Consider the following 26,579-nt stretch of genomic DNA (forward strand, 5'->3'; position numbering starts at 1 on the left):
CTGCTAAACACATAACGCTGAGTGGAGTGGTGTACCGCTCCAATATGGCCGCCCTAAATCTCGTCAGCGACAATAGGCGAGAGCGGTCCATGAGGCGTATATCCTTATATTATGTCTATGTGTTTATTGACCAATGGAGAGCTGGACGTAGAAGGCTGCTGCCCACCTCATTTACATATCGACGAAGCAGAAATACAGCGAGGAAATAATACAGAAATAAATACAGCAAATGGAAATATATATTTATGCTTTTATTTCTTATCAAAATATATATTTATTCTTTTATTTATATATTTCTACTTTTATTTTTATATTGATTCTTTAATTTATTATTATGTTGGATATATATTTATTCTTTTATTTATATATTTCTACTTTTATTTTTATATTGATTCTTTTATTTATTATTATGTTGGATATACATTTATTCTTTTATTTATTATTATGTCAGTTTTGGTCTTCCATACTTTTCGGCATAATGTATCCTGAAAATTGTGAGGGAACTTTGGCTGTGCCTCTAGGAAAAGCTTTGAATGTAAACCATACGTGAAACACGTTTGGTGTGAACGCATCTTTATGCTCTTAAAACCTGGCCTTTCTTATTATGTACTGATAGCAAAATATTGAAAACCAGGTTTGTGATTTGCAAAACCTTTATTTGATTTGTGAAAGTTCAATAAAGTCAATTTTAACACTGTTTCTGCATTTTATTGTACTGTAGTTTTTAAGCTACAGCAAATTAAAGATGTTAAATGTAGTGAAAAATTAGGTGAAAATGCCATTTCCTAAATGACAATCTACGATCATCAGCCAAATTCATCTTTGACGAGAGGTTTACATGAAGTGTGCCAAACAGCTTCTAAAAATCCAGAGTACTTTGAAAAAAGAAAAAACTAAACATAAAAATACATTGACTTTTTTTTAAGTCTTCATCAGTAGAAAATTTGTAGCTGCTGAGTTTGCTGGTAAATAAAAGTATTAGATTGGTGAATATGTAAAATATCAAAAACAATTTAACTTGTATAGGTGGGCCTGTCTCTGCTTCTATTTATTATGTGTTTGATGCTTAGTACTGACACATGTTCTCATGAGGCAGAATCAAGTAGAAAGAGTGTTTTCTGTATTGTTTCCTCTAGATGGAGAATCAGGTGAACAGAGTGGATCATTCGATCGCTCCTTTTTCTGGGAATCTTTCAGTTGAGTTTTCTAATCAAATCTACATTTTCTAGACCCCATGTAGCTTAAAGTGACCTCCCATCTTCTGACTGGCCATCTTTTGTCACAATAAGATGAGATATACAATGTCAGTTGTTTCAGAATAGTGCTCATTTACAACATTTTATCATCACACATTATTACTCATTACAATAAAGCATTTCTTTTCTATTGAATACTTTGAAAATGTTTCCAAACTTTTCTTCCCTTTTTCTCAGACCAGGGAATGATGGTTGGGTCAATGCTACTTGGTATGGGCTCCTCAAAACCCCCTCAGCCATCTTTACAAGTCAGTTTGCTATTTTCAACACAAATAATCATATCTGTACACAAAATTCTGCTTATTCATTCAGGCATCATCTAAAAGCATCTAATTGTTCCAAGTTCTTTGTTTTAGGAATTCTGTTGATTTTCTGCATGTCAACAGAAAATCATGCATCTTCTGTTGAAAATGCATGATTAAACATGTATTTAATCATGCATGTTTAATCATAAACATGTTATTGTCTCCTAAAAACAAACTTACTTGTCTTGCAGTATGGAGAAAAGATGGTAGAGTCTGTTATGAACAGCATACAGGCTCTGAGTGAAGTTTATGACCGCCTTCACAAAAGCCAAGGTGACTCTTAAGCTGTATAAAGTCTGATTTTTATTAGCAAAACAAAGTAGATCTGAGTTACAAAAGAGCAGAGTTAGATAGTAGCTAGTTATATTTACTCAGGGGTGAAAGTAGGCGGGTACGGTAGGGTACTTCGTAGCCCTAAAAGATTTAGCGGGAGTACGCAGTACCTGCAAGAGAGGGGAGCGGCTGTCTGCTGTAAAAAAAATCTATGGGTTCACTGAGCAGCCGTGACTGATTAGTTTTTCAAGAACAATCTAAAACACGACTTAATCATTCAATAAATAGTTTTTTTTCCCCATGTCATATTGTTTCTGAACTCTTCGTGCTTTGCTAGAGCAGGGCTGCAATACGTCGATCGCGGAAGGTTTTGAGTGGATCTAGGCATTAGGTGACAAACTGAACGCCGCCAGGAGGCTGAGACCAGCACGTACTCCTCTGATTGGCTTATCAAAACGTTCGTAACTTTATAAAGACCAACAAAAATCAACAAAACGTGTTCAAATTAATGACCCAACAAAAATTATTGATTCTACAAGGTGTTGCGCAAATCTGTGCGTTTCGCTTCCATTACCAAAATAACTAGCAGAGCTGGAGTTTAAAATGAACTAATCATCCACTGCTGTATTCAGGGGAGCGCTTGTTAATGATCGCAAAATAAATATCCGGCCTGAAAACCTAATATCGTGACGGACTAAAGCCGTTTTCGCACTGCAAAGAACTGAACGGCACTGAACGGGTTCAAAGTAGGGCCGATCGTGTTTGCATTAGAACTTCCGACCCGGTAAATAAAACGTGTTACATGTCTTTTGCTTTAAATATTTACTTATTGGAGGGTTTCTTGTTAGTACTGCAGAGCCCAACAACAGGTAACTCCTCACTTAAGCGAATCTAACGCTCCGTTAGAGTAGTCAGTCCTACTTTGGACTGAAGCATTGTTCTAACAATAGATGAATGACAGATTTACTAAGTTCTTTGTTTCTATTGCCTTTTTATATTGATATTGTTTAAATACAAGGGTTTCTTTCATGATTTATTGGGGGGGGGGGGACAATTCTAGACTTTTCCAAGATTGGGGGGTCCGGACTCCCCGGGATTTACCTATGCACTAAATTAGGCTTCTTTATTACGATGTTTATGTACTAAGTATTTCATAGCCAGCGGTTAGCTCGCTAAGCTAGGTCTTTTCTTACCGTGATAGCTGTGGATGAATTCTTCATGGAAGAACTTATTAAGTTTATTGCTGTGCGAATTCGCCGCTGTGACTTCCTTCGCAACAGCGCAAGAAAATGTTTGCAAATTAACCAAGGATGTTGAAAAGAGAGACATTGTTCATTTTACTTGCGTAGGCTCACAAAAACAGGAAGTGTCCTAGAACCAGGATAATCACCTTCCGGTTGTCGTGTTGCCTTGGAAACGGAAGCTATGCGCCAGTTACAGTTACATAATATTTGTGTTGCTAATCTCTTTTCGGCATAATGAATCCTGAAAATTGTGAAGGAACTTTGGCTGTGCCTCTAGGAAAAGCACTAAACTCCATCCAGTGTATCAGAGACCGAGTAAGAGGTAAATATGACAAGTTATTTGTTGCGGAGGTAATAAAAAAAACTGAACAATAACAACAGCAATTTATGCTAATTTTCAGCTAACGTTTAAAGCCGCATGGAGTGTCTCTTAAAATCCGTTTTCCTGTTGTTTGTTTACTACTCTGCTATTAGTATATTCACATCAACTGTTTTATTTACCCCAACGTTGTTGTTTATATTTCATAGTTCCGATCTAGCAGAACATACAAAAACATATGTATGGCATGTCATTATCGTGATTAACTGCCTTTCATTTTAAACGAAAACAATATACATTTTTAGTTTTGCAGTTTTAAATTATGTAAATTAAGAAATTTTATCTGATGTCTGTTTAAATTACCGTCATAAAGCCGAGATTAATTTCCGATTCTGGAAATAGCTAAAAGTCTTAACTAATTTTCACTACTTTGAAACCTCTTTAATTTTAAAAACTACGACTACTAATGGTGCGTTCACCACAAACGCGGTTTACATTCAAAATCTAATTTCGAAAATCGACTTTGAATCTAAACCAGACGTGAAACGCGTTTGGTGTGAACGCAACTTTATGCTCTTAAAACCTGGCCTTTCTTATTATATACTGATAGCAGAATATTCAAAACCCAGTTTGTGAATTGCAAAACCTTTATATAATCAATTTTAACACTGTTTCTGCATTTTATTGTACTGTAGTTTTTAAGCTACAGCAAATTAAAGATGTTCAATGTAGTGAAAAATTAGGTGAAAATGCCATTTCCTAAATGACAATCTACGATCATCAGCCAAATTCATCTTTGACAAGAGGTTTACATGAAGTGTGCCAAACAGCTTCTAAAAATCCAGAGTACTTTGAAAAAAGAAAAAACAACTAAACAGATAAAAATACATTGATTTTTTTTTTAAGTCTTCATCAGTAAAACATTTGTAGCTGCTGAGTTTGCTGGTAAATAAAAATATTAGATTGGTGAATATGTAAAATATCAAAAACAATTTAACTTGTATAGGTGGGCCTGTCTCTGCTTCTATTTATTATGTGTTTGATGCTTAGTACTGACACATGTTCTCATGAGGCAGAATCAAGTAGAAAGAGTGTTTTCTGTATTGTTTCCTCTAGATGGAGAATCAGGTGAACAGAGTGGATCATTCGATCGCTCCTTTTTCTGGGAATCTTTCAGTTGAGTTTTCTAATCAAATCTACATTTTCTAGACCCCATGTAGCTTAAAGTGACCTCCCATCTTCTGACTGGCCATCTTTTGTCACAATAAGATGAGATATACAATGTCAGTTGTTTCAGAATAGTGCTCATTTACGGCATTTTATCATCACACATTATTGCTCATAATTGATCATTATTGATCTGAGTTACAATAAAGCATTTCTTTTCTGTTGAATACTTTGAAAATGTTTCCAAACTTTTCTTCACTTTTCCTCAGACCAGGCACTGGAGGCAATGTCTGAGGATGTGACTAAACTGAGCCTGGCCTTCTCTAGACCCCCTCAGCCATCTTTACAAGTCAGTTTGTAATTTTCAACACAAATAATCGTATCTGTACACAAAATTCTGCTTATTCATTCAGGGATCATCTAAAAGCATCTAATTGTTCTAAGTTGGTAGTTTTAGGAATTCTGTTGATTTTCTGCATGTTGAACTGCCATATAAACATGTTATTGTGTCCTAAAAACAAACTTGCTTGTCTTACAGGATGGAGAAAAGCTGGTAGAGTCTGTTTTGAACAGCATACAGGTTCTGAGTGAAGTTTATGACCGCCTTCACAAAAGCCAAGGTGACTCTTAAACTGTATAAAGTCTGATTTTTATTAGCAACACAAAGTAGATCTGAGTTACAAATGAGCAAAGTTAGATAGTAACTAGTTACATTTACTCAATTAAATATAAATGTTTGAGTAGCTTTTTTGAAAAAAATGTACTTTTAGGAGTAATTTTACTACGATGTACTTGAGTAATTTTATTATATAGTATCTCTTCCCTTGAGTAAAATTTCTGTATTTTCTACCCACTGAATGACTCAAAATCAAAAATTCACCAAACACAGACACACACCTGCAGTATTTGTTCAAGTTTTATATGGTTTTTATTGAAACAAATTGATTTGGAAAAATGCTCTTATGCCTGATTTCATTTTTTTTGTTACTTATATGAATTATTGTCATTTTTGTCCCTAAAATACCAAAATTTTAACTTAACTTGATATTTTAGTTTGTCTGAATATGTAGTTATTAAATATTAAATGATTCATAATTTGATTAGTACCTGAGTAGACTTTTTTCCACATACTTTATTATTACTTGAGTCATTTCTTGGACTGTTTCTTTCTACTTGAGTAAAAATATGTTGAAACAGTGCTACTCTTACCTGATTACATTTCTTTGTTCTCTGCCTACCTCTGCTAAAGAGTGATTAATATTTGCGCCTGCTCTTTAAGTCTGGCTGAGTATTTCAGTCCTGTCTGTGCCTCAGGGGTGACGCTACGGCGACAGGTCAGGGACGCCACTGTGGAGGTCCTGGATGGCGTTTTACGGCTGGTGGAGGTCATAATCAGCTCACCACTGCAAAGGTGAACACATCACTATCTCACAGACACAATGGGAGGAATTACAAAGCAGTCAGCCTCCACAATCTCTGGCTGCTGTTTTCTTAAGGCTGTTTGCTTTTTGTTCACTGGATTCACAAATAAATTATACTAAACATATCATCCATCAAGTCCAGCAGATTGGGGGAATGTTCACCTATTTCTGCACTATAGTTGTCCTCTCTTCACCCAGAAGAGCTGACCATTCATGGCCAGAGAAATGTCAAAGGTTGTAGAAATCCCGTTATTTTTGCTTCAGTTTTTAAAATTTCCCAACATGTTGCATCATGGTGAAAAATATTATTTTAGCCTTTGTCGAATTTGGCATATCACCGCTTCTCTGGGACACATCTCTGTACCTCTTGACAATTTCAGATTTTTCAAGGTTTCATAAAACTAATGTACTATTTTGGAACAGCAACTCAGCAATAGCACAGATTTCATTTACCTCTTTTTGAATATATCCTCCACAGAACTCTGAGTCAAGTCAAGTTTATTTGTGTAGCAAGTCAGCTCTAAACAGCTGGGAGTAGCCTTGATTTAAATGAACTCAGGGTTTCAGAGTTTGTTCCAGATTTGTGGTGCATAGAAGCTGAATGCTCCTTCTCCATGTTTGGTTCTGAATCTGGAGATGGATAGCAGACCAGAACCAGAAGGTTAGCATAACAACAACTTTGGGTGCAAAGTAGTTTAGTGATTTATAAACTACCAGAAGTATTTTAAAGTCAGCATTTAGACCCCTTTCAACTTGTTTGAATTCTGTTTGCAAGCAGCCTGTCATTAGAAATATTATTTTTACCAGGAAAACAAAACAGGAAGTTGTTGGATATCTTCCTCATATGCAGCTTCATCATGTCCCTCTATCTGCTCTTCTCTCTGCTGCCATTCAGCCTGACCCAGGAGCAGATCACGTCTACTAGAGGAGTTTGGTCTGCTTGTGATCGCTTTGCTCGGCTACCAAAAGGTGAGCAGAAACAAATAAGGCAAAACTCAGCTGCAAAATGTTGATCAGCTTCATTAGCAATTGTCAAACAAAGTCGCCGGACAGCTGAATAGGGGAATCATTGTTGAAGCACCAGGTGATCAAAACTTAAATCTAGGCTGCAGTTAAGATGGTTTTATTTTTTATCAATACCTTCAAATATCCAAGGCAGAACATCAGTGGATAACAGACATCCGTGTCCAAAAGCGGCATAAAAATGGATCTGCAGGTTTAAACAGTAATCAAAGAGGAAAAATCATTCAAGCTTAAAGCAGTCAGCAAAAAGTAGACTTCCCTCATAAACCCACTCACTAAAGTCACCAGCTGATCTATAATCACTACTAACACCACATGATCCAGAGCTACGCCTATCCACCACAACCTTTTTTACTCGACACTGTGAATGTTTTTTGTTTGTGAATGTTTCACCTGCATTAACATCAGCATTGTTTTGACTGAATCCGTGCTTCTAGTTTTCAGGTAGTTATATTTTATTTTGAGAGTAAAATATTTGCAAGTATGTATCAAGTTTTCCAATGTAACGATGTAGGAATAAGAGCATTTATTTAAATAAAAAACATTGACAAGCTGAAAAGGTTGTTACTACCACCAGGGAGAGAACTAAAACATGCCCTCGAGGACCGACTTTGGACACCCCTGATCATAGACATTAATACTAGACGCCTCATGGAGCGCTGAGTCCTACGTTACGTCACCGCCATCTTCTTTGTGGCAGTCCTGTGCTGTGTGGACTTATTTCAAACGTTTTACGAAACAAACTGGATTCACTGGCATCACCTTTCACAGGTAAGGATAAAAGATCAGAATTACTTGACTTTGCAGCCAGAAATTCGCTTCTAAACAACCGAGAAATATTTCCTATGTAGCTAAATTGGCCCGATGTAACAGCTGATTGTTAGTGTAGCAGCTAACGTTTTCACACTGTTTTCTAGTGAGATAGAGCTGATTTAAGGGCAAATATTGAGCATATATTATGTTATAGTGGAAGTCCATTAAAGACCAGAGGATTTAGTGAGGAAAGATCAGTCAGGATCAGAGCTGGAGCTGCTGTTCTTCAGTCTGTTTCCCAGCTCAGCTTCACCATGTCGGTATTTAGCTATAAAGATGCTACGAGTCAGAGCCCAACATGCTGAAAATGTCTTTTTCTGAATGTGAAAGAAACGTGTATGTATTTTCTATTACTCCTTTGAATAATTTCTCTTTTATCCTTGGCTTTAGCCTGTGAACCAGGACGTCTCAGAAGTCATTGGAGTTCTCCCAGTGTGACCAGCAGACTGAAGCCCTGTCTGTGACCAGTGCTCCCAGTTTAATAAATAATGTTTTATTCTTTCACTTTTTGTCTATTTTCAAATATCTCAATCTGAAGTATTGGTGTATTAATACAGCTTATGTAATGTTTCTTGTCTTGAAACGTTAAATGTACATTAAATTATGGAATTATATAAATATATTCTTAAAACACTGAAAAAGTGTCTGTTCATCAATGTCAATATAAAAATTATCAGAATCATTTATATCAAACAAAAACATTGTGCTCTTTATTCAGAAATGCCCCAAAACAATCACATCAAAAGTTAGAAACTCTGTCTTTAGTCTTTACTTTGATTACCAAATATATTAATGTGTGTGAGAAAATGTGTCAATGATGGCTATTAACTTAAAATACTTTGTAGAGCGGCACTTTCTGAAGTTTGGTCCATTTACTTGTATTAGCTTACTGGCAGAGAAGCCACATTCAATATGGCGGACGCTGTTGCGTATCACAGCAACGGGCCGACCCGCTCCATGAGGCGTCTACGTGTTCATGTCTATGATGTATCAGATACCCAAGTGGCCTGGGTCGCATTCAAAAAAAACCCGACCTGTGTTGTTCAGACTGTCATGGAAAGATCAGATACAGGTTGCATTAAGTCAAAAAAAATAAAAAAATCAGATTTGGGTCACTTCAGACTGCAGTGTGAACGCAACAGCCTTAAACTCATATTTTTACAAGGTATTTCATTTGAGGTGAGTTACACCCACTGTGCATTTTATTCGTGTTAGTATTTTGATATTTGGTTAAAAGAAAATCCTAAAGAGAAGACGTTAGATTTCCAGATTGGGTTTAACTTGTTTTACCACTGTCTGGATCATCAGTTTATTTTACTTACACTCAGAGTTCTTAACATGTTTATTGTTGGGAAAAATGTGTATTTTACAGACAATAAGGAAGCCCTGCTAGTCGTTCTATCATCTCAGTCTGGAGTTGTAAAAGATGCCATTGAGGAAATGAAGCAGGTAAACACTAACACAGTTTTCAAAGTTTTTCTTTGTTTTTGTCCTTATTACAAAGAAAATCTTATATTTGAACTTTTAGTTGTTTCTGTATATTTAATAGCCTAATTTTTACAGAATAATCCAGGTTTACTGCTGAGAATCAACAGCTGCTCTCTCCTTCACATTCACAGATCTTATCCGAACCCGAGGACCCATTCAAGGACTGCCTCATTAACGACCCGGACGACAACTCTGACCATGACGGTCCTCCCAACAACCAGTGCATGTCCATGTCAGAGAAGGACCAGCAGGTGATCAGAGCATGTCAGGAGATATTTGAAACAGCTGCAGCCTGTCTGAGGAAACTCGGGTCAGCCGTCGAGGACAACAGTGACGCTGCCGAACCTCAGAAGGTCGCTCAGCTGGACGATCTGGCCGACATCAGCCGGGAAATCAGCACCAGGTAAATAGATGGTGTTGTTGTTTCTGCTGGATTTTACATAGAGAATGAAAAAAGTTGCAACTAAATGGAAAAAGTTAATGATGTACAAACCGGATTCCAAAAAAGTTGGAACACTAAAGAAATTGTGAATAAAAACTGAATGCACTGACGTGGAGGTGTCAACATCTAATATTTTATTCACAATAGAACACAAATCGCAGATCAAAAGTTTAAACTGAGAGAATGTATAATTTTAAGGGAAAAATATGTTGTTTCAAAATTTCATGACGTCAACAAATCCCAAAAAAGTTGGGACAAGGCCATTTTTTACCACTGTGGCATCTCCCCTTCTTCTTACAACACTCAACAGACGTCTGGGGACAGGGGAGACCAATTTCTCAAGTTTAGAAATAGCAATGGTCTCCATTCATGTCTAATACAGGCCTCTAACCGTTCAATCGTCTTGGGCCTTCTTTGTCGCACCTTCCTCTTTATGATGCGCCAAATGTTCTCTATAGGTGAAAGATCTGGACTGCAAGCTGGACATTTCAGTACCCGGATCCTTCTCCTACCATGATGTTGCGATTGCTGCAGAATGTGGTCTGGCATCATCTTTGTGAAAAATGCAGGGTCTTTCCTGAAAGAGACGACGTCTAGATGGGAGCATATGTTGTTCTAGAACCTGAACATAGTTCTCTGCTTTAATTGGGCCTTTCCAGACATGCAAGCTGTCCAGGCCACAAGCACTCATGCAACCCCAGACCATCAGTGATGCAGCTTCTGAACGGAGCGTTGATAACAACTTGGGTTATCCTTGTCCTCTCTGGTCCGGATGACATGGCGTCCCAGTGGTCCATAAAGAACTTCAAATCGTGACTCATCTGACCACAGAACAGTCGTCCATTTTGCCTCCCTCCATTTTAAATGACTCCTGGCCCAGTGCAAACGGCTGAGCTTGTGGAGCTTAGAAATGGCTTCCTCTTTGCACTGTAGAGTTTCAGCCGGCAGCGGCGGATGGCACGGTGGATTGGGTTCAGTGACGATGCTTTCTGGGAGTATTCCTGAGCCCATACTGTTATTTCCTTGACAGTGGCATTCCTGTTTGAGGTGCAGTGATGTTTAAGGGCCCGGGGATCACGAGCATCCAGTAGAGTTTTACGGCCTTGACCCTTACGCACAGCGATTGTTCCAGATTCTCTGAATCTTTTGATAATGTTATGCACAGTTGATGATGATAACTTAAAAGCCTTTGCTATTTTATGCTGGGTAACACCATTCTGGTATTGCTACACTATCTTTCTGCGCAACAATGGTGGAATTGGTGAGCCTCTTACCATCTTGGCTCTGAAGCCAAGACAGTAAGAGGATCACCAATTCAGAGACACCAATTCAGGATCACCAATTCAGAGACACTGACACTCTAAGATGCTCTTTTTATACCAATCATGTTGTCAAATGACCTAATTAGTGTTAATTGGTCTTCCAGCTGTTTGTTATATGTTCAATTTCATTTTTCCTGCCACTAATTGCTACTTGTCCCAACTTTTTGGGAATTTGTAGACACGGTGAAATTTTGAATCAACATATTTTTCCTTTAAAATGTTACATTTACTCAGATTTAACTTTTGATCTGCCATCTACGTTCTATTACGAAAAAAATATTGACATTTGGCATCTCCACGTCATTGCATTCAGTTTTTATTCACAATTTGTTTAGTGTCCCAACTTTTTTGGAATCCGGTTTGTACATTAACTAAGCAGACTCCTGCTGATTAAATTATAAATTTAAATCAAAATATGTTTGTTTGTGCCTGGTTCAAGTTATTTGCAGGATGTTTTGACTTGTATTGTTTCCTTCAGATGATGTCAAAAGTTTAGGGTTTTTTTAAACTGTTCACTCCCATGAAGATATTTTCCTTTTATTGATGTTTTCCTTCATAGTGTGGACGATCTCGCCCTCTGTCTCTACCCACCCATGAATTACACTGGAGTGGAAAACCACGTAAGACGACCCTGCATTCTTTCTGATCTGAAAAATAGAATGAAATTATTTACTCTCCCTCAAAATAATAAGAGTGTTGTTTATGAAGCTTAAGAAATACCATTTTTGATATTCTAGGCATTTCCATAACCTTGGCATTGAGTTTTGTTTTTTATATTTCTGAAGAATAACAAACATTTTCTTTTTCTCCATCTAGATGTCTAAATTGGCAGCATTGTTAAGGAAATTTTTGGAACTGATTAGGTAAGATTTATTTATCCACAGTAGCTTGAATCTGTAAAAATCAAGAGTACATGATATACATAAAATATTTCATTTATGCAGAACATTACAATTATCATATTGATTACAGTTAACCTGCATTTTACAACAAATAAGACATTTTTTCATGTCACCAGTGAAATGATCTGTCAGTGGAACTATATTTTTCTTTTATAAATATTAAGGGATTACTGACTTAAAACAAGTTCCAACATCTTACTGAAAGTTACTTGTAAATTAGTTTTGTCTTATATTAAGTGTACTGAGATATTAAGTAGTCAAAAATACTTGAGATTGTATTTTTGGAGCCATTTGAAAACAGTTTTCAAATGATAATTTCATTTATTAAGAGGACAAAGCTATCCAAACCTCCTGACCCTTTAGGAAAAAGTAACTGTCCTTCTTTTTAAATCAATAACTGATAAAATTAGGAAGCTGAGCTCCGTTTCACAAGCCAAACCCAGGTGAGATTATTACTTCAGAATCAACTTTAATGTTTATGTGTGTGAACGTTTGGTTTCACATGCTCACATTGTTCAGACATAAATATATAAACTTTACTGAAGATTAAGAAAATACTAATTAAGAATATGTACATATATTAATATGCACCCCAGTACTTTATGTGAAAATAGTGCAAACATGTTTATCTTGTTTTACAGCTGCCTGCTCAGGCTTTAAGGAGTTGATTTTGTTTTTCAGACAGAAAGCCTGGGGGAAGAAACTGACTCTGTGGCGACTGGTTTTTACTAGTTAGACTCTGTTGATCTGCAGATATAATAATGATTTAATGGGATATTTATGATGGCTGAAAGGTCTCAACACTTCATCAGAAAAGTGGAAAATCAATCTATGAGTCTGAAAAGGGTTACAAAGTGAACCACAGTGAGATCCTTTAACATTCAGCAGCGATGCATTAATGATCCCCAAGAGTTTCTGAAAAATATTATTTAGACTGACGAGACAAAAGTTGATCTTTCTGGAAGGTTTGTGTCGACATCCGTCTGACCTAAAGCTTTCAGAAACAGTCAAACATGGTGGAGGCAGAGTGATGGTCTGCAGCTGATTCTACTTTACTCTGACCGGAACCTTCAGAGACACATAAAGACAGTTATAAAGCCGGCCTCCTGTCACCTGAAGAACATTTCCAGGATTAGAGGACTAATGTCCCAGCAAGATCTAGAGAAACTCATCCATGTCTTTATCTTTAATCGCATTTATTACTGCAACAGGTCTAACTAAAAAAATCAATCCTGCAGCTGATCCAGATCGCTGCTGCTGGCGTTCTGACTAAAACCAGGAAGACAGAGCACATCACCCAGTTCTGAGTCCAGAAATACAATCATTCTCTTTACTTTACACTTTGATGTTATGAGTTTTTTGTTTTATCGTGTACTTGCCTTTCCTTGGACAATGTCACAGAGTTGATGCAATCATGAATTTTTCTATCTACTAGAAGACCCTGCAGGAGACGGCCACTTCTGAGTAACTCAAAAAACAAAACAAAACATGATGTTTGAAAACAAGTAGTTATAAGGTTTAGGATCAATTAGTTTTAACACAGCGCCAGGTTGGTTTTGAACAGATTTTTTATCCCCTTAGTGACTGAAATCAACATTTGAAAATGTCTTTTTGTTTTTACTTTTTAAAGCCTGATTCTACAGTTTGTTTTCTACTTTTATGAGTTTTTAGCGATTGAGGGCAGCTGTTCACTCACCTTTATGTTAAAACAGAATCTAAATGGAGCATTTCTTTCTTTTGTTTTAGCTGCAGCACATCCTGTAGTTTATATCTGCATTTGTAGAGATGTTAGATATCAGCTTTCCTGTCATGGAAACCTTGACGATTTTGTGTGCATATGCAGAAAGACTGATATGCAGAGTCAGGCTACATATCAAACTAAACCTCAGTTTTCCCCACTAGTCACCTCTAAAATGGTGAAGAACATTTTTTTCAGTGTAATGTTTTGTTTCAGCATGTTGTCTTTAATCTGGCATTAAAATGGTTTGTGATAAATGTTGCTGTTTTAGTGATGACAGCTTTGACTTGTGCTCACCCTCCAGATCCAGCCATGTGTGTGGAGAAGCAGAGCTGACCTGGGTTCAGTTCTTAGAGGGAGCCGTCGACCACAATGTTCAGAAAGCCAAAGAACTGATTGAGCTGGACGGCTGATTTCCTTTAATAAAAAGATTGTAACATGCATCTAATGGCCGCCTTTGCAGAACCATTGTTTTGGTTTATGTAAAACCTTAGCGCCAGAAAATAAAAATGGGAACAAATTATTTTAACTCTGGGGGAAAGGCAACATAAAAGCCGGACATATACTCACCGGCCACTTTATTAGGTACACCTGCCCAACTGTTCATTCACGCAAATGTTGGATCAGCCAATTACACAGCAGCAACTCAATGCATTTAGACATGGCCAAGATGATCTGCTGCAGTCCAAACCGAGCATCAGAATGGAGAAGAAAGATGGTTGAAGTGACTTGAACATGGCATGGATGTTGGTGCCAGACGGCTGGCTTGTGTTTTTCAGAAACTGCTGATCTACTGGGATTTTTACGCACAACCATCTGGGTTTACAGATAGTGGTCCAAAAAAGAGAAAATATCCAGTGAGTTCTGTGGGCGCAAATGCCTTGTTGATGCCAGAGGTCAGAGGAGACTGGCCAGACTGTTTCGAGCTGATAGAACGACAACAGTAACTCAAATAACCACTTGTTACAACCAAGGTATGCAGAAGAGCATCTCTGAATGCACAACACATCGAACCTTGAGGTGGATCAATCCTGCCTTGTGTCAGATAATTGAGCATCGTGTCAACGCCACAGCCTACCTGAGCATTGTTGCTGACCATGTCCATCCCTTTATGACCACAGTGTATCCATCTTCTGATGGCTACTTCCAACTGGATAACACGCTATGTCATAACGCGTGAATCATCTCAGACTGGTTTCTTGTACAGGACAATGAGTTCACTGAACTCCAATGGTCTCCACAGTCACCAGATCTCAATCCAATAGAAAACCTTTGGGATGTGGTGGAACGGGAGATTCACATCTCCTATCTGGTACTAGCAAAGTGTAGCTAATAAAGTTTCCAGATCCATCCATCCATTTTCTTACACCTTTGTCCCTTAGTGGGGTCGGGAGGGGTGCTGGTGCCTATCTCCAGCTAACGTACCGGGCAAGAGGCGGGGTCAACCTGGAGAGGTCGCCAGTCTGTCGCAGGGAAACAGAGACAGACGGGACACACACACTCACACCTTGGGAGAATTTGGAGAGACCAATTAACCTAACAGTCATGTTTTTGGACTGTGGGAAGAAGCCAGAGTACCCAGAGAGGACCCACGCATACACAGGGAGAACATGCAAGCTCCATGCAGAAAGACCCCGGGCCAGTCAGTCAGTCTCGGCTCCCCTCCCTCCTCTACTAACTTCCCTCAAAGTGACTCTGAGTGTTTTGGCCCAACTCACCTCCAGTGTGAGCAGCTTGAAGCAGCAGAGCTGGAGGTTTCCACGTTTCTCTCCTGCAGCTGGACTCACTCAGAGGAAGCTGCTAGTTTGGTCTGAAGGTGGATCTGATTGTCTGGGAGTCTCTCTGCAGGAAACGATGATCACAAACTGTTTCCTGCTTTAGTTCAGGTAGAACAGCTTAGGGGCGGAGCTTAAACCTATTAAATATCCTACTTCTCCCATAACAAGGTATTTTACATTCCAAAGTTACTCTGTCACCAACATGTATTTCTTCACAGATCAGTAAGTACCAATCTTTCTGAGGAATAAAAAATAAACCGTTTACTGTGCCTCAGTTGTTTGGTTCTGACTAAAATCATTAAACATGAGCCTCATTCAGGATTATTTAGACAAACTCAGCTGTCAGAACAACTTTTTTATGATCACAATTAGTCCAAACATGCTGGTTTTACTCAATGCATCGGTGTCTGAAGGTGTTTCATGCTGTATGCATGGGTTCTGGAGTAACTGGACGTTCACTGCACGGCCCAGCCCTGGTTGTTTTGCATTGAGCAGAGTATGACTTCGAAAATGTTCAGGGACCATCACGTCAAATTCTGTTAACGCTGCCAAGGAGTTTGTTTTTTCCACAATCATTTTAAAGTTAATAAGTGTTTCCAGAGGTCATGAAAGGTCAACCATCTCCCTCATTAAGCAAATTTTGTCCATGATCATGCAGCAAAATTTCCATTTGTGCTGTTTTGGCTTTGAAACATATTAATATATTTTAAAGGTCACGAGGTCAACCAGCTTTAAGTAGACATGAAGTTAAGTGTTGATGACTGTCAGTCATAAAATATAGCTTGAAAAGGCTCATTAGATGGCTAGCCCACGTTTTGAAGTATTTTATGTCTTTAAGAAGTACAATGAGTTTAATAGCGCCCCTTAGTGATCACAAACTACATCGGTTCCTTTTTTTGTTGTAAATCCTAAATAAGGCCTAGTTCAAAATTAATTTCATCTGTTAAAGTGAATCTATTCATGTTCATAGTTCAGCACTGAGGCAAAGTGACATTTAAACATTAATTTCCGTTGACCTCTGGAAACCTTTTTTTCATTTCTTCACAATGATAGCAGCACAAATGGAACATTTTTGCTGCACAAACGTTTGACACCAATTTTGTTTGTTCCGAACCCGTCAGAGTTGTTTAGAACCTGTGATGGTTCAGCTGTTCCAGAACCACCTGATCATTAAAAAACAAACAACTGACTATAAATCACACAGTTTAATACGTATAAAAACAGGAAGGGCAACAGACTACGAGGACATGAAGGTTTTCTATACAAGACGAATCCTAGAGAGATAGGAGGACGTGTGGATCTCTGCTGCTTCCCGGTTCTGGTCGGAGATCCAAGTCCAGGAGATTTCCTGTGAGGTTGATCTCAGATCTGCTCAGCAGGAATTAATTCAGTCTGTTCACAACATGGAGTTTGAGTCTGTTTGTTTGAGGTGATCGGCGCTCCTCGCCATCAGTCCATCCCTCCGATGTTGTGCTGCTTGAATGCCTGAGAGACCAGACTCCCTGCAGGAAGACAGAAGGTGGTCAGAGGACGGTCAGAGGTCAGAGGTCAAAGATGCCGAGCCGAAGCCGCTGCAACAGAAATCTGTTTAAAAATCTGATTTAGTGAATTTCAGTCAGAAACGGTCAAACAGGAAGACGCTGGTCCTAAATCAGAAACCCAGGCCTGCAGAGGCGATTCTGAATAAACGCATGAAGCTGTAGCTTTCAGGTCCAACATTAATACATGACAGACATCTGGGACACAGTAGCCAGAACCCGAGCAGAACCACAGCAGGTCACACAGAAAGTCCACGGAGCGAGGCGGGAGAGGGAGCAGGAGGGTCAAAGGTCAAGCAGGAAGTTCATTTGGACCAATCAGCTCGCCTGCAGGGAAACCACCAAGCAGAACCCGACTAAAACCCATTTGGATCAGAGGCTGCAGCAGCTTTCACCTATCCTCAGTCAGTAGGGCTGGACAATATGGCTGAAAAATTTATCACAACACAAGCATTTTATATCAGTCGATATTGGTAATTATTGATTAGTTTTTAGTCTTAAATATCTGAAATTCTGCTAAACCAGTAGAATGACTTTTCCTGTTTTACCCACAGTTTTCACTCCATGTTTTTATTTTAACTAGTTCTAAGAATATGTCAACTAGAGCTGCAGTTGAAGGACATTTTCAAATTCCTAGAGCAAAAACAAATTTTCTCAAATGTACCATTACTTAAAGAGCAATGAAACTCTCTACTGTTAACTCCAATTAAAGCTGAACAGCAGTCAATTTTTAAAAAAGAAGCTCAAAAGCTTTTTAGGAGTTACATACTTATAGTTATAGTGGTTAATTACTGTATATTTTATGTATTTATCAACTTTTGTGTGATCTGTAATTAATTTTTTTATTGATATGCATGTTAAATCTGTCATCCGTCATACATCTGAAGGATTTCCATGTGTCTGTGTTTTAATGATGGAGCCCAGGAAGAGTAGCTCATAAACAATGAAGCAAAGAGGCGGGGCATTAAACTCAGCAGGTCGTTGCTAGGTAACCAAGGAATGAGTGAGTTGCTAGGCAACCAAAGAGTGAGAGAGTTGATTCCACTAACCTATCTTAGCTAGCAGTGAGATGTTGAGCAGCCACAGGTTTACCTCAGCCTACATCTCCCAGAATGCTGTGCGGTTCTGGATCAGAGTTCAGTTGATATTCTATATATTTAATATTCTATCAGATCGCATGGCTGTCGGGATATAATTGACTTATTGTCCAGCCGCATCAGTCAGATACTGGAGCAGATCTTCATGTTTACAGGTGAATCAGGTGTAGAGCAGCAGGCAGCTGGGTGGTTCAAGGTGAGGGGCGGGGGCTGAAAGCGGCACACAGAGGGGTTGGGGACAGGCCGGGTTTGTTAAGCGGGTCAGCCACACTCAGCAGCAGCAGCAGGTGGGGGTGGGGGTTTGGGCTTACCTGGTGCCAGGGCCCCCTCTGCCCTGACCTTCATCCCTCCTTCTCCTCCTCCTCCTCCCCCCAGGCCAGAGCTGCTCAGGGCCTCAGGCCCCATGGGGAACGGGGGCCGCTCGCCCTTGTAGGGCTTTGGCCTGAAGGAGAAGTCTTTGTCTTTACCTTTGGAGCCTTTGGGCCGACCTGCTGTCTTCTTCTTGGACTTGCTGTCCCCCTTCACGCCCAGCAGGGGGTGCACTTCTGAGGAAACAAAAGAAAGGTCGGACCTTCAGGACGCTGGGGAAACTTTGAGAGACATTCTGGATTCTTGGATAAGAACACATTGATAAATAATAGGCCTGTCACAATAACACATTTTCTTGTTCCAGAAGTTACCAAGATAAACGATATTATTGTTTTGAGACCATTTTCAAGTAATAGTGGAGACCAAAGCACCAGACTGAACATTTTTCTAACAAAAACTGGATGACGAGAGAGAAAAGAGAAATAAAAAGATAAATCATACAAATAAAAATTACTGAGTTCATTTTAATTTATATCGCTGTTAACTGATTTATTGCTTCATAAATAAGTCCAGGAAATGTTCATTTAACAAACATAAACCCATCTATCCTCCTCAGCAGAACCAGACCCGTGGCCCTTCGTACCGTCGCTGGGCACCCCCTGCAGTTCAATGGTGGTAGTGCGGGCCTTCTTCTTGGCCGGGCCCCCTTCAGACGACGGCTGCCTCTGCTTTTTGTCACCGCCGCCTGGCAGCGCGTCGTCCGGGGCGCCAGGCGGCACCGAGGTGTCCGGCGGCGGCCCGAATGGGTTCTCCTCTGGATCCTCGACCTCAGGGGCGATGGGCAGGTACAGTAGGGCCTTGTTGTCCTCCAGCTCCTCGTCACTGCACAAACAAACAGAGACTCAAAAACTGGAGAACGTTTACTGGCTCTGATGTGAGCAGAGGAGGTTCGAAAGGTAGGAGTAAAGATTCACCTGAGAATCTTTATTTTCTGGTTATAAACAGAAAATAAAAACACTAATTATAAAGATATTTCATTATCAAAGTGTGGGACAATGTGCTCCTGGAATTTTACGCACCAAAACCCATCTGATCCTCACACTTTAGAACCATAAAATCTCAATTAAGTTTATTTGTATAGCACATTTCAGCAACAAAGCAGTTCAAAGTGCTTTACATCATAAAAACACAAAAATACAAAGTCGTAGGAGACAACAGTCAGCAACAGAAACATAAAATTTTGTCTGGCGGTAGTATTACACATCAGAATGTTTATCAATGTTTCATTTATAATGTTTCAAAAGCAACTCTAAACAGGTGAGTTTTAAGAGTTTGAAACAGTGTTTCAGCTGTTTTGCAGTTTTCAGGAAGTTTATTCCAGATTAGTGGTGTATAGAAGCTGAATGCTGCACCTGTTTACAGTTACCTTTGGTTCATAATAACTGGAAGACTGATCAATAAATCTGATGTGAACTTGTCTGAGGATTTTGATGTCATTTGATGTTTATTGTTTGTTTCATAATTGGGAACGGCATTATGTTTTTAATGGTGTAAAGCACTTTGCCTTGCAGCTGAAATGTGATATGCTAATTAATTTAATTAAAATTAAAGATGTGCACATTCTTAAAAACAAACAACTGACTATAAATCACAATAACAGAAGGACGACAGACTATGAAGATTTAAAAAATTTAAAATTTCTAAAGAAAAATGTAAATTAAGTTTTTGTTTTGAAAGAAAAATGGTGATAATATTTGTGTCATCAACTTTGAACTCCAAAATAGTTGGTTCTTTCTGGTGGAGGTCAGATCAGGCGCCATTAGAACTTCTCGTAAACTTTAGTAGGATTTCATGGGATTGACCAACTTAAAGTCAATCCCATTGACTTTAAGACATAAATTATTTTCATTCACATGAAAATGATTTGTGTATTGTTTTTGCTTTTTATGCTTTTTAATAAATGAAAATCTGAGACATTTTCTTGGCTTTTAGTGTGTAGGGGACTGAATAGAAATGCATGCCACACTTTTCAGAGTCCTGTTAAGCCGCCTCATGTTTACCTGCTGCAGAAAGCGACGATGGGATCCACCGTGGTCACGTCCACCTCCTCATCCTCAGCAGCGTCTGCGCCTGAAACAGGAAACCAAGGTCACCTCCAAGGTCACCTCTGAGCCGCAAGGAGACAAACGGGAAAACAAATCCAGACCAAAAGCACGAGCGGCTTTAGAACCCAGAGATCAATAGTACCAGCGACCCAATAGAACCAGCGCCCCAACAGAACCAGCGGCCCGATAGTTACCCGTCTGCTCCGGTTCACTTTTGTCTTCATCCTCAATGTCAAACTCAGACTCCCGCTCCTCATACTCGACGTTCTCGTCCAACTCTTTGAAGTCCGGAGCGAAAGCGCTCCAGTTTTCCTACACAAAACACACACACACACACACACACACACACACACACACACACACACACACACACACAGAGTGAGAGAGAGACAGAAACACAATGTGGTTTGATAGTGACAGATTGAATATCAGGTGAAAACTCTTCTACGGCAAGCTGTCGACTGATCTAATTGCAGCTGACGTCTGTCGTACCACTTGGTTCTGGGCCCAGATGGACACCACTCCACTGGAGATGGAGGCGATGATGGGTCGAACAGGATGCCACTGGAGGGAAGCAGAGGCAGGATTAAAGCATTCGGAGCAACACGGAGCAGAAAGCGGCGGGTATCGTTCTCACCGCCACGTCCAGCAGCAGCTCTCCTCGGGTGCCGTGCAGAATCTTCACCAGGTTCCCGATGCTCTTCTCCCAGATGTAGAGGGCGTGCTGCCGGGCCGAGCCGGCTACGATGTACTCGCCGTCGCCGGAGAAGCAGCAGCGCTTCCACGGAGTCCTGGAAAGGAAACAGTCGTTTTAGGAATCCACACCCTGACGGCAGCCGAGTTAAGAGTGGCGCCGCGTACCTGTTGACCAGATCCTGCAGCTTCTGCATGGGTTCTGGCTCGCCGTCCCGGCCGCAGGTCAGGATCTCTCTGCCGTCGTACACCCTGATGATCCTGTCGGCTGTGTTTATCAGGAAGCAGCTGCAGGAGGAGAACATGGTGGAGACGAGGACTTTTAACGACCGCATCATCTAGAGCGTTTAATATTCAGAATGTGACAACAGAGCCCCAACAGAACCAGACAAACTGGACCGAGAGCCCCTCTGGACCTCACCTGCCCTTTCGAGCGAATTCTATGGACTTGATGGCTGTGGTGTTACTGGTGCCGGTCGTAACTCTGAAGGACGCCACCAGCTCCTGAGTGTTGGTGTTTAACACCAGAATCTGCAACGAGACAGATCATGGTGATGCCTCTGTCTCAGACTGACCCTCCGTCCATCCAGACCAGGAATCCAACCCAACCGTTCATCCACCGAACCCTGAACTTAATTGACCCAATTTACCAACTCAACCCTTTACCCACCTAGTTCACCCACAAAACTCTATACCCACCCTTAAGGACCTGACCCTTTAATGACCCAACACTTTACCAACCTTTCCTTTGGCGTTGCCGGTGTAAATATATTCCCCCCGCCGGTCGAACGCCGCTACCACGTTCAAGTCCGAGTCGTCGTCCACAGGCAGGACCACGTGCTTCGAGTCTGATAACGTCAGCAGCACCGGAGCTGATTTCATGGGACAAACCAGCACCTTGTCTCTGAAACACACACAGCGTTTGGTCAGAACCATGACGGTTCAGTCCTACTGGGTAGAGACAGACGCTGAGACGCTCACATGTCTCTGGGATGGTACTGCAGCTTGAGGATGGGGGACGGGAAGCGGAACCTCTGGTCACAGTCTCCAGTCAGGACGTCCCACTGAGAGACGATGTTGTCCGTCGAGGCGCTCACCAGCTTGTGTCCGTCTCGACTCCAACTGGACCCAACAAAAATACAACATTCACATGAGACTTCAGCACAAAATCTATCTTCATAAGACGCAGCAGATCCTGTCTCCATTTCCACAGATCAGACCAGATTTACTTCGTATTGTCATAAAACGTTTTCATTGTGACGGAAACCTGCAGCCTGAACGGCCGTGTCTCACCACAGGGAGCAGACGGGGTGAATGTGTGCGCTGATGATCTTAGCGATTCCCCGAGTGAGGAAGTCCCAGATGACGATGCGGCCGTCGTTGCAGCCCACGGCCAGCAAGGTGCCCCAGCGGTTGAAGGTGCAGGTGAGCGCCATGCTGATGCAGTCCAGCGTGCCATCTGCCTCCTGAACACAAAAATTCAAAGTTATCACAGCTGATGGAGCCAACAACATTCTACTAACCAACTACAGGAGACAAATATTAACCAAGATGATTCCTCACTCCTCATTAAGCTGCTGGAGGATTAAAACACGGTGGCTTACCTCTGGGTAGTTCTGCCCAAACGATTCTACAGAAGTAATAATAAAAAAAACATGTTAAATGTTAAAGTCATCAAAACAGCAACATATACAAAAACAGAATGAGGAAGGAGACCTGAGGCACGTCATAAACTGAAACATTCAGGGGAAAAGATAGTGAAAACAAAAGGAATAAGAGTTTTAAACAGCAGTCAGAGCATTTCAGTGATATAAGAAATAACATTTTTACTGGTTTCTGTGTGAAATTACTCAGCAAAGGTCCCCAAACATCGTCCCAAATATTCTGTTCATTATTTGGCAACTTTTTAGATTCTACAGCTCTGATCTCATTTACAAGATTGAATCACGTGCGAGTCAAAACTACAATATAGGGCTGTTGTAAACAAATATTTTAGTAATCGAGTAATCTATCGATTATTCTTACGATTAATCGAGTAATCGGATAAAAAAAATTATAAAATGAAATATTGGTAAATCTGGCATAATACCGGTGTTACTATCAGATATCAATATCAGTCCAATTTTTCATATTTGAGCATCCCTAACAGTTGCTTTTTTGTAGTTTAGAAAACTAACCTGTAACAATAATAGCTCACTTTCTAAGTTAACCAGAAGAAAAGTTATATAAAAATCTGAAATTATATTGAATTTAGTAACAAAGAGGCAGGCTCACAAATATGCTTATAAAAAATGTCTACAATCCAGCTTTTAGTTTATGTATTCATCTTCAGTGAGTTTAATAGATTAATTAAACTCACCTTGCCACCTAACCTGTCACGCTTTGGGTTTGAAAATACGGGAAATGCCGCCTGGAGTGGGAGGAGAGGGCGAATGAACGAACGTAAGATGGGTGGAGGGGAGGAAATAGACCAGCGGACTGACGAACCGTTAGACCGGGGGAAGAACACGGGGGGAAGCAATACGGGATATTTACGACACCTTCACTGGTCACACTCAGAAACTCATCTACCAGCCATGTACGATGCGCTCCGCCACCCGTTTCTTCAGACCGGGATATGAAATTTATTGTGCGGTTCGTCGGTAAAGCTACATTTACACGGTAAGCATCAGCTACTCAGCCGCCCGCCCTGTTCAGTCTATCCGCTCACCTCAGCGCTCTTCCCGCCGTTCGCTTTCAACCAGCAGCCCCGGAGGAGAAATGCTGCCGTACTCCAGGCATTCCCCCAGTCATTTTAAGGATAATTATTGGTTCCCCAAAAACGATAAAAAGTCGGGCATTATCATCAATCAATAAAATCCCCACGGGCCAATCTTGAAGATTGGACTTTATGCCGCTGAGACTTAGCTTTTGTCAACAACTCGGAGGCGGAAGTGAGAGCTCCGCGCAACGCAAATGAAGTCCCGGCCGGAACACGGTGCGCCAACTAATAAAACATAGATTAACGAAGCTTCGAGGCAGGTAAATTTTCCTCGAGGAATTTTAGTAATCGAGGTACTCGAATCATTCGAGGAATCGTTTCAGCCCTACTACAATATCAACATCACATTGGCCTAGCTTGACAGGAATCTGGAAACTGAACTGGCAAACTGCTAAGTTACAACTTTCTAGAGACCACTACATCTCTGTTATCCAACCTTTACGATGATGGTTAGCTTTTAAAATTTAGACAATAATTGGTTATGAACTGCAGAATATACCTAAATGTTGTAACACTGATGCAATATGTTTAGTGAAGGGAAAACCTTGTGCATGCTTTTATTTTTAATAGATTATTGTAAAGGTATTTTACTGCTGCCTGAGTCCTGACCAACACATAGAAGATGGATATTATCTCAGCAGAAACTCTCCAGTTATAGAAAAAATAAGTTATTAGCAGAGCTGAGTAGAGCAGCCAAAAACTGTACTGCAGTATGAATACCACCACTTCGTTGTGTTTATACTCAAGTTAAAGTAAAAGTGTTTGATAAAAAAGGCTATTAAGTACTGAGTAACTGATCGTGACATCTGATTTAATATTTGAATGACATCAGAGAGACATAGATACAAAGATCTGTGCAAATTCTGGTGCATTTGAGACGAAGATAAAATAAACATAAAAATAACCTTATAAAATAAGTTCTAGAAGACTTTTTCACCTCTGTTTTTCTATGAAATGAATGCCTCCAGTGGGTAAAGTCTATATGTTAGAACAGGGTAAAGTAGTTCCAGTGACAATATGTACAGTTTGTAGTAGCTTATTGATCTCCAAATGTTTCAACAGGCTCAGCAGATAGAAAACAACATTAAGCAACAAAGCTGGTGTAGAAACAAGAGGTATCACTTTAACATAAATTCTATTGTTCCTCAACAAGCATTTTTTTATCCAGTGAGGTTAACCGCAGTGGGTGGAGTATTCAAAGATTTTACTCAAGAGTACCTCACAATAATATAATAATTTTAAAAAGTTCAGTGAAGTAAAACGACTCCTAAACATTTACTCCAAAAGTTACTAAGCTAAATATAACTAATTTTACAGTTTCTTTTCCGCGTTATTTATAGTTAGTCTATTTTCGTTTAAAATATGTTTTATTCGATATTATCTTCCCATAGAAAAACCTGGAATCACTGTTTGACTGGTGGTAAACAAATACACTCCCTTTGCCTCATCTCATAATAAATAAAGTGTTTTTGCTCCATTTACTTCGGTGTTTCCACGGTAACAAACCTGAGTAACCAAACTTTAAATCTGTAAATAGTTTGATTACTTTACATCAGCTGGCAGCATATGGCCTCACTATTTCCAGGCGTTATTAGATTTAATATAACCGAACAATGTATGCTAAATGTAGCTATCTGACAGTTTCTGCTTGTATTAAAATTAAAAAGATTCATTTGTAAATATTAATCAGTTTGTTCTTATTTACCCGTTCAGTCTAGGCAGCTTAACCTAAGTTAACAACTTTAATTGTTTTTATTTGTACTGTGACCAGAATTTTAGCTGTTAGCGTCCTCGGCTAACAGAGGAAGATAACCACAACAAGACTGGAGCGCTGCAGAAAAACTGAGCCGCAGAAACAAAAAGATTATTTATATATTTACCGAGCAGCTCGAGATTCATCGCTGGTTGTCCAAGAATCCAAAGTCCCCTAAAGCCCGATTTCACGGAATGTTTTTGTCAATTCTATTCGTTTCTGTTAACATTTGTTGCAATTGCCCTGAGAGCGGCGCCACTGAGGACCCCAAACAGAGCTGCCGAAGAAGCGCCTGAACTAAAAGATAGCTGCCTGCATGATTCTGCTTCAGGTAGAGTTTGGGCTAAAATGTTAAAATTGTAGCAGATGCATTACATAGATAAACACACCCATCATATTTAAAACAAAATGACAATAAATAAATAAATTGATTTTCATAAATGAGTTTGATTAAATGAATATACAAATAAATTAAATAAAGAAAAAAGACTTAATTTGTCCCAATAGGATCAATTAAGTTAAATTAAATTAAGTGTTGCTGCCAGGATGGTGATGTTGTGGACAGGACGGATCTCCAGTAGCAGTCAATCTTGCAATAAATCTTGTAATAAAGGTTTTGACTGAAGACCTTGTTACTGCATAACAGATTCGTGATTTTCATGGCATATAACAGCTCAGTAATTGGGCAGTAACATTTCCTGAATGACACCATCAGCTGGTAGTAGTTCTGCTAATCCACCTCCTTTGGTAAGAAAGATGTTGGAGTACGGGATATGATCGCTGTCCATTATGATGGATGGAAGAGATGGTCTGAGCTTCTTCTCTCCTTTTT

At 39.8% G+C, this 26,579-nt stretch overlaps 2 protein-coding genes across 3 annotated transcripts; one reads left to right on the forward strand and one right to left on the reverse strand.

Moving 5' to 3' along the window:
• The first annotated feature begins 3,277 nt into the window (after positions 1-3,277).
• On the forward strand, positions 3,278-14,156 carry LOC106926979 (cyclin D-type binding-protein 1). Its single transcript, XM_088005827.1, has 11 exons — positions 3,278-3,400; positions 4,514-4,573; positions 4,834-4,913; positions 5,103-5,184; positions 5,879-5,975; positions 6,881-6,954; positions 9,194-9,270; positions 9,441-9,712; positions 11,633-11,693; positions 11,890-11,936; positions 14,018-14,156. Exons 1-11 carry the CDS (start codon positions 3,313-3,315, stop codon positions 14,124-14,126), a joined length of 1,047 nt encoding a protein of 348 aa, XP_087861953.1. The 5' UTR covers positions 3,278-3,312; the 3' UTR covers positions 14,127-14,156.
• Positions 14,157-16,681: 2,525 nt separating this feature from the next.
• rbbp5 (retinoblastoma binding protein 5) lies at positions 16,682-26,023 on the reverse strand. Of its 2 annotated transcripts, none has more exons than XM_014986242.2 (14): positions 25,875-26,023; positions 22,838-22,863; positions 22,527-22,699; positions 22,215-22,355; positions 21,975-22,137; positions 21,655-21,764; positions 21,402-21,521; positions 21,178-21,331; positions 21,033-21,104; positions 20,735-20,852; positions 20,496-20,565; positions 19,079-19,317; positions 18,594-18,671; positions 16,682-16,993 (listed from the first exon to the last, which is right to left on the reverse strand). In XM_014986242.2, exons 1-14 carry the CDS (start codon positions 25,891-25,893, stop codon positions 16,941-16,943), a joined length of 1,536 nt encoding a protein of 511 aa, XP_014841728.1. In that variant the 5' UTR covers positions 25,894-26,023; the 3' UTR covers positions 16,682-16,940. The 2 variants fall into 2 exon arrangements, with proteins under 2 accessions (XP_014841728.1, XP_014841727.1); XM_014986241.2 differs by having other exon boundaries at positions 18,438-18,671.
• Between the last annotated feature and the right edge of the window lie 556 nt (positions 26,024-26,579).

The sequence above is a fragment of the Poecilia mexicana genome, unplaced genomic scaffold (genome assembly GCF_051168715.1).
Source record: "Poecilia mexicana isolate PSO_F unplaced genomic scaffold, ASM5116871v1 scaffold_5, whole genome shotgun sequence".
Taxonomy (NCBI): Eukaryota; Metazoa; Chordata; class Actinopteri; order Cyprinodontiformes; family Poeciliidae; genus Poecilia; species Poecilia mexicana.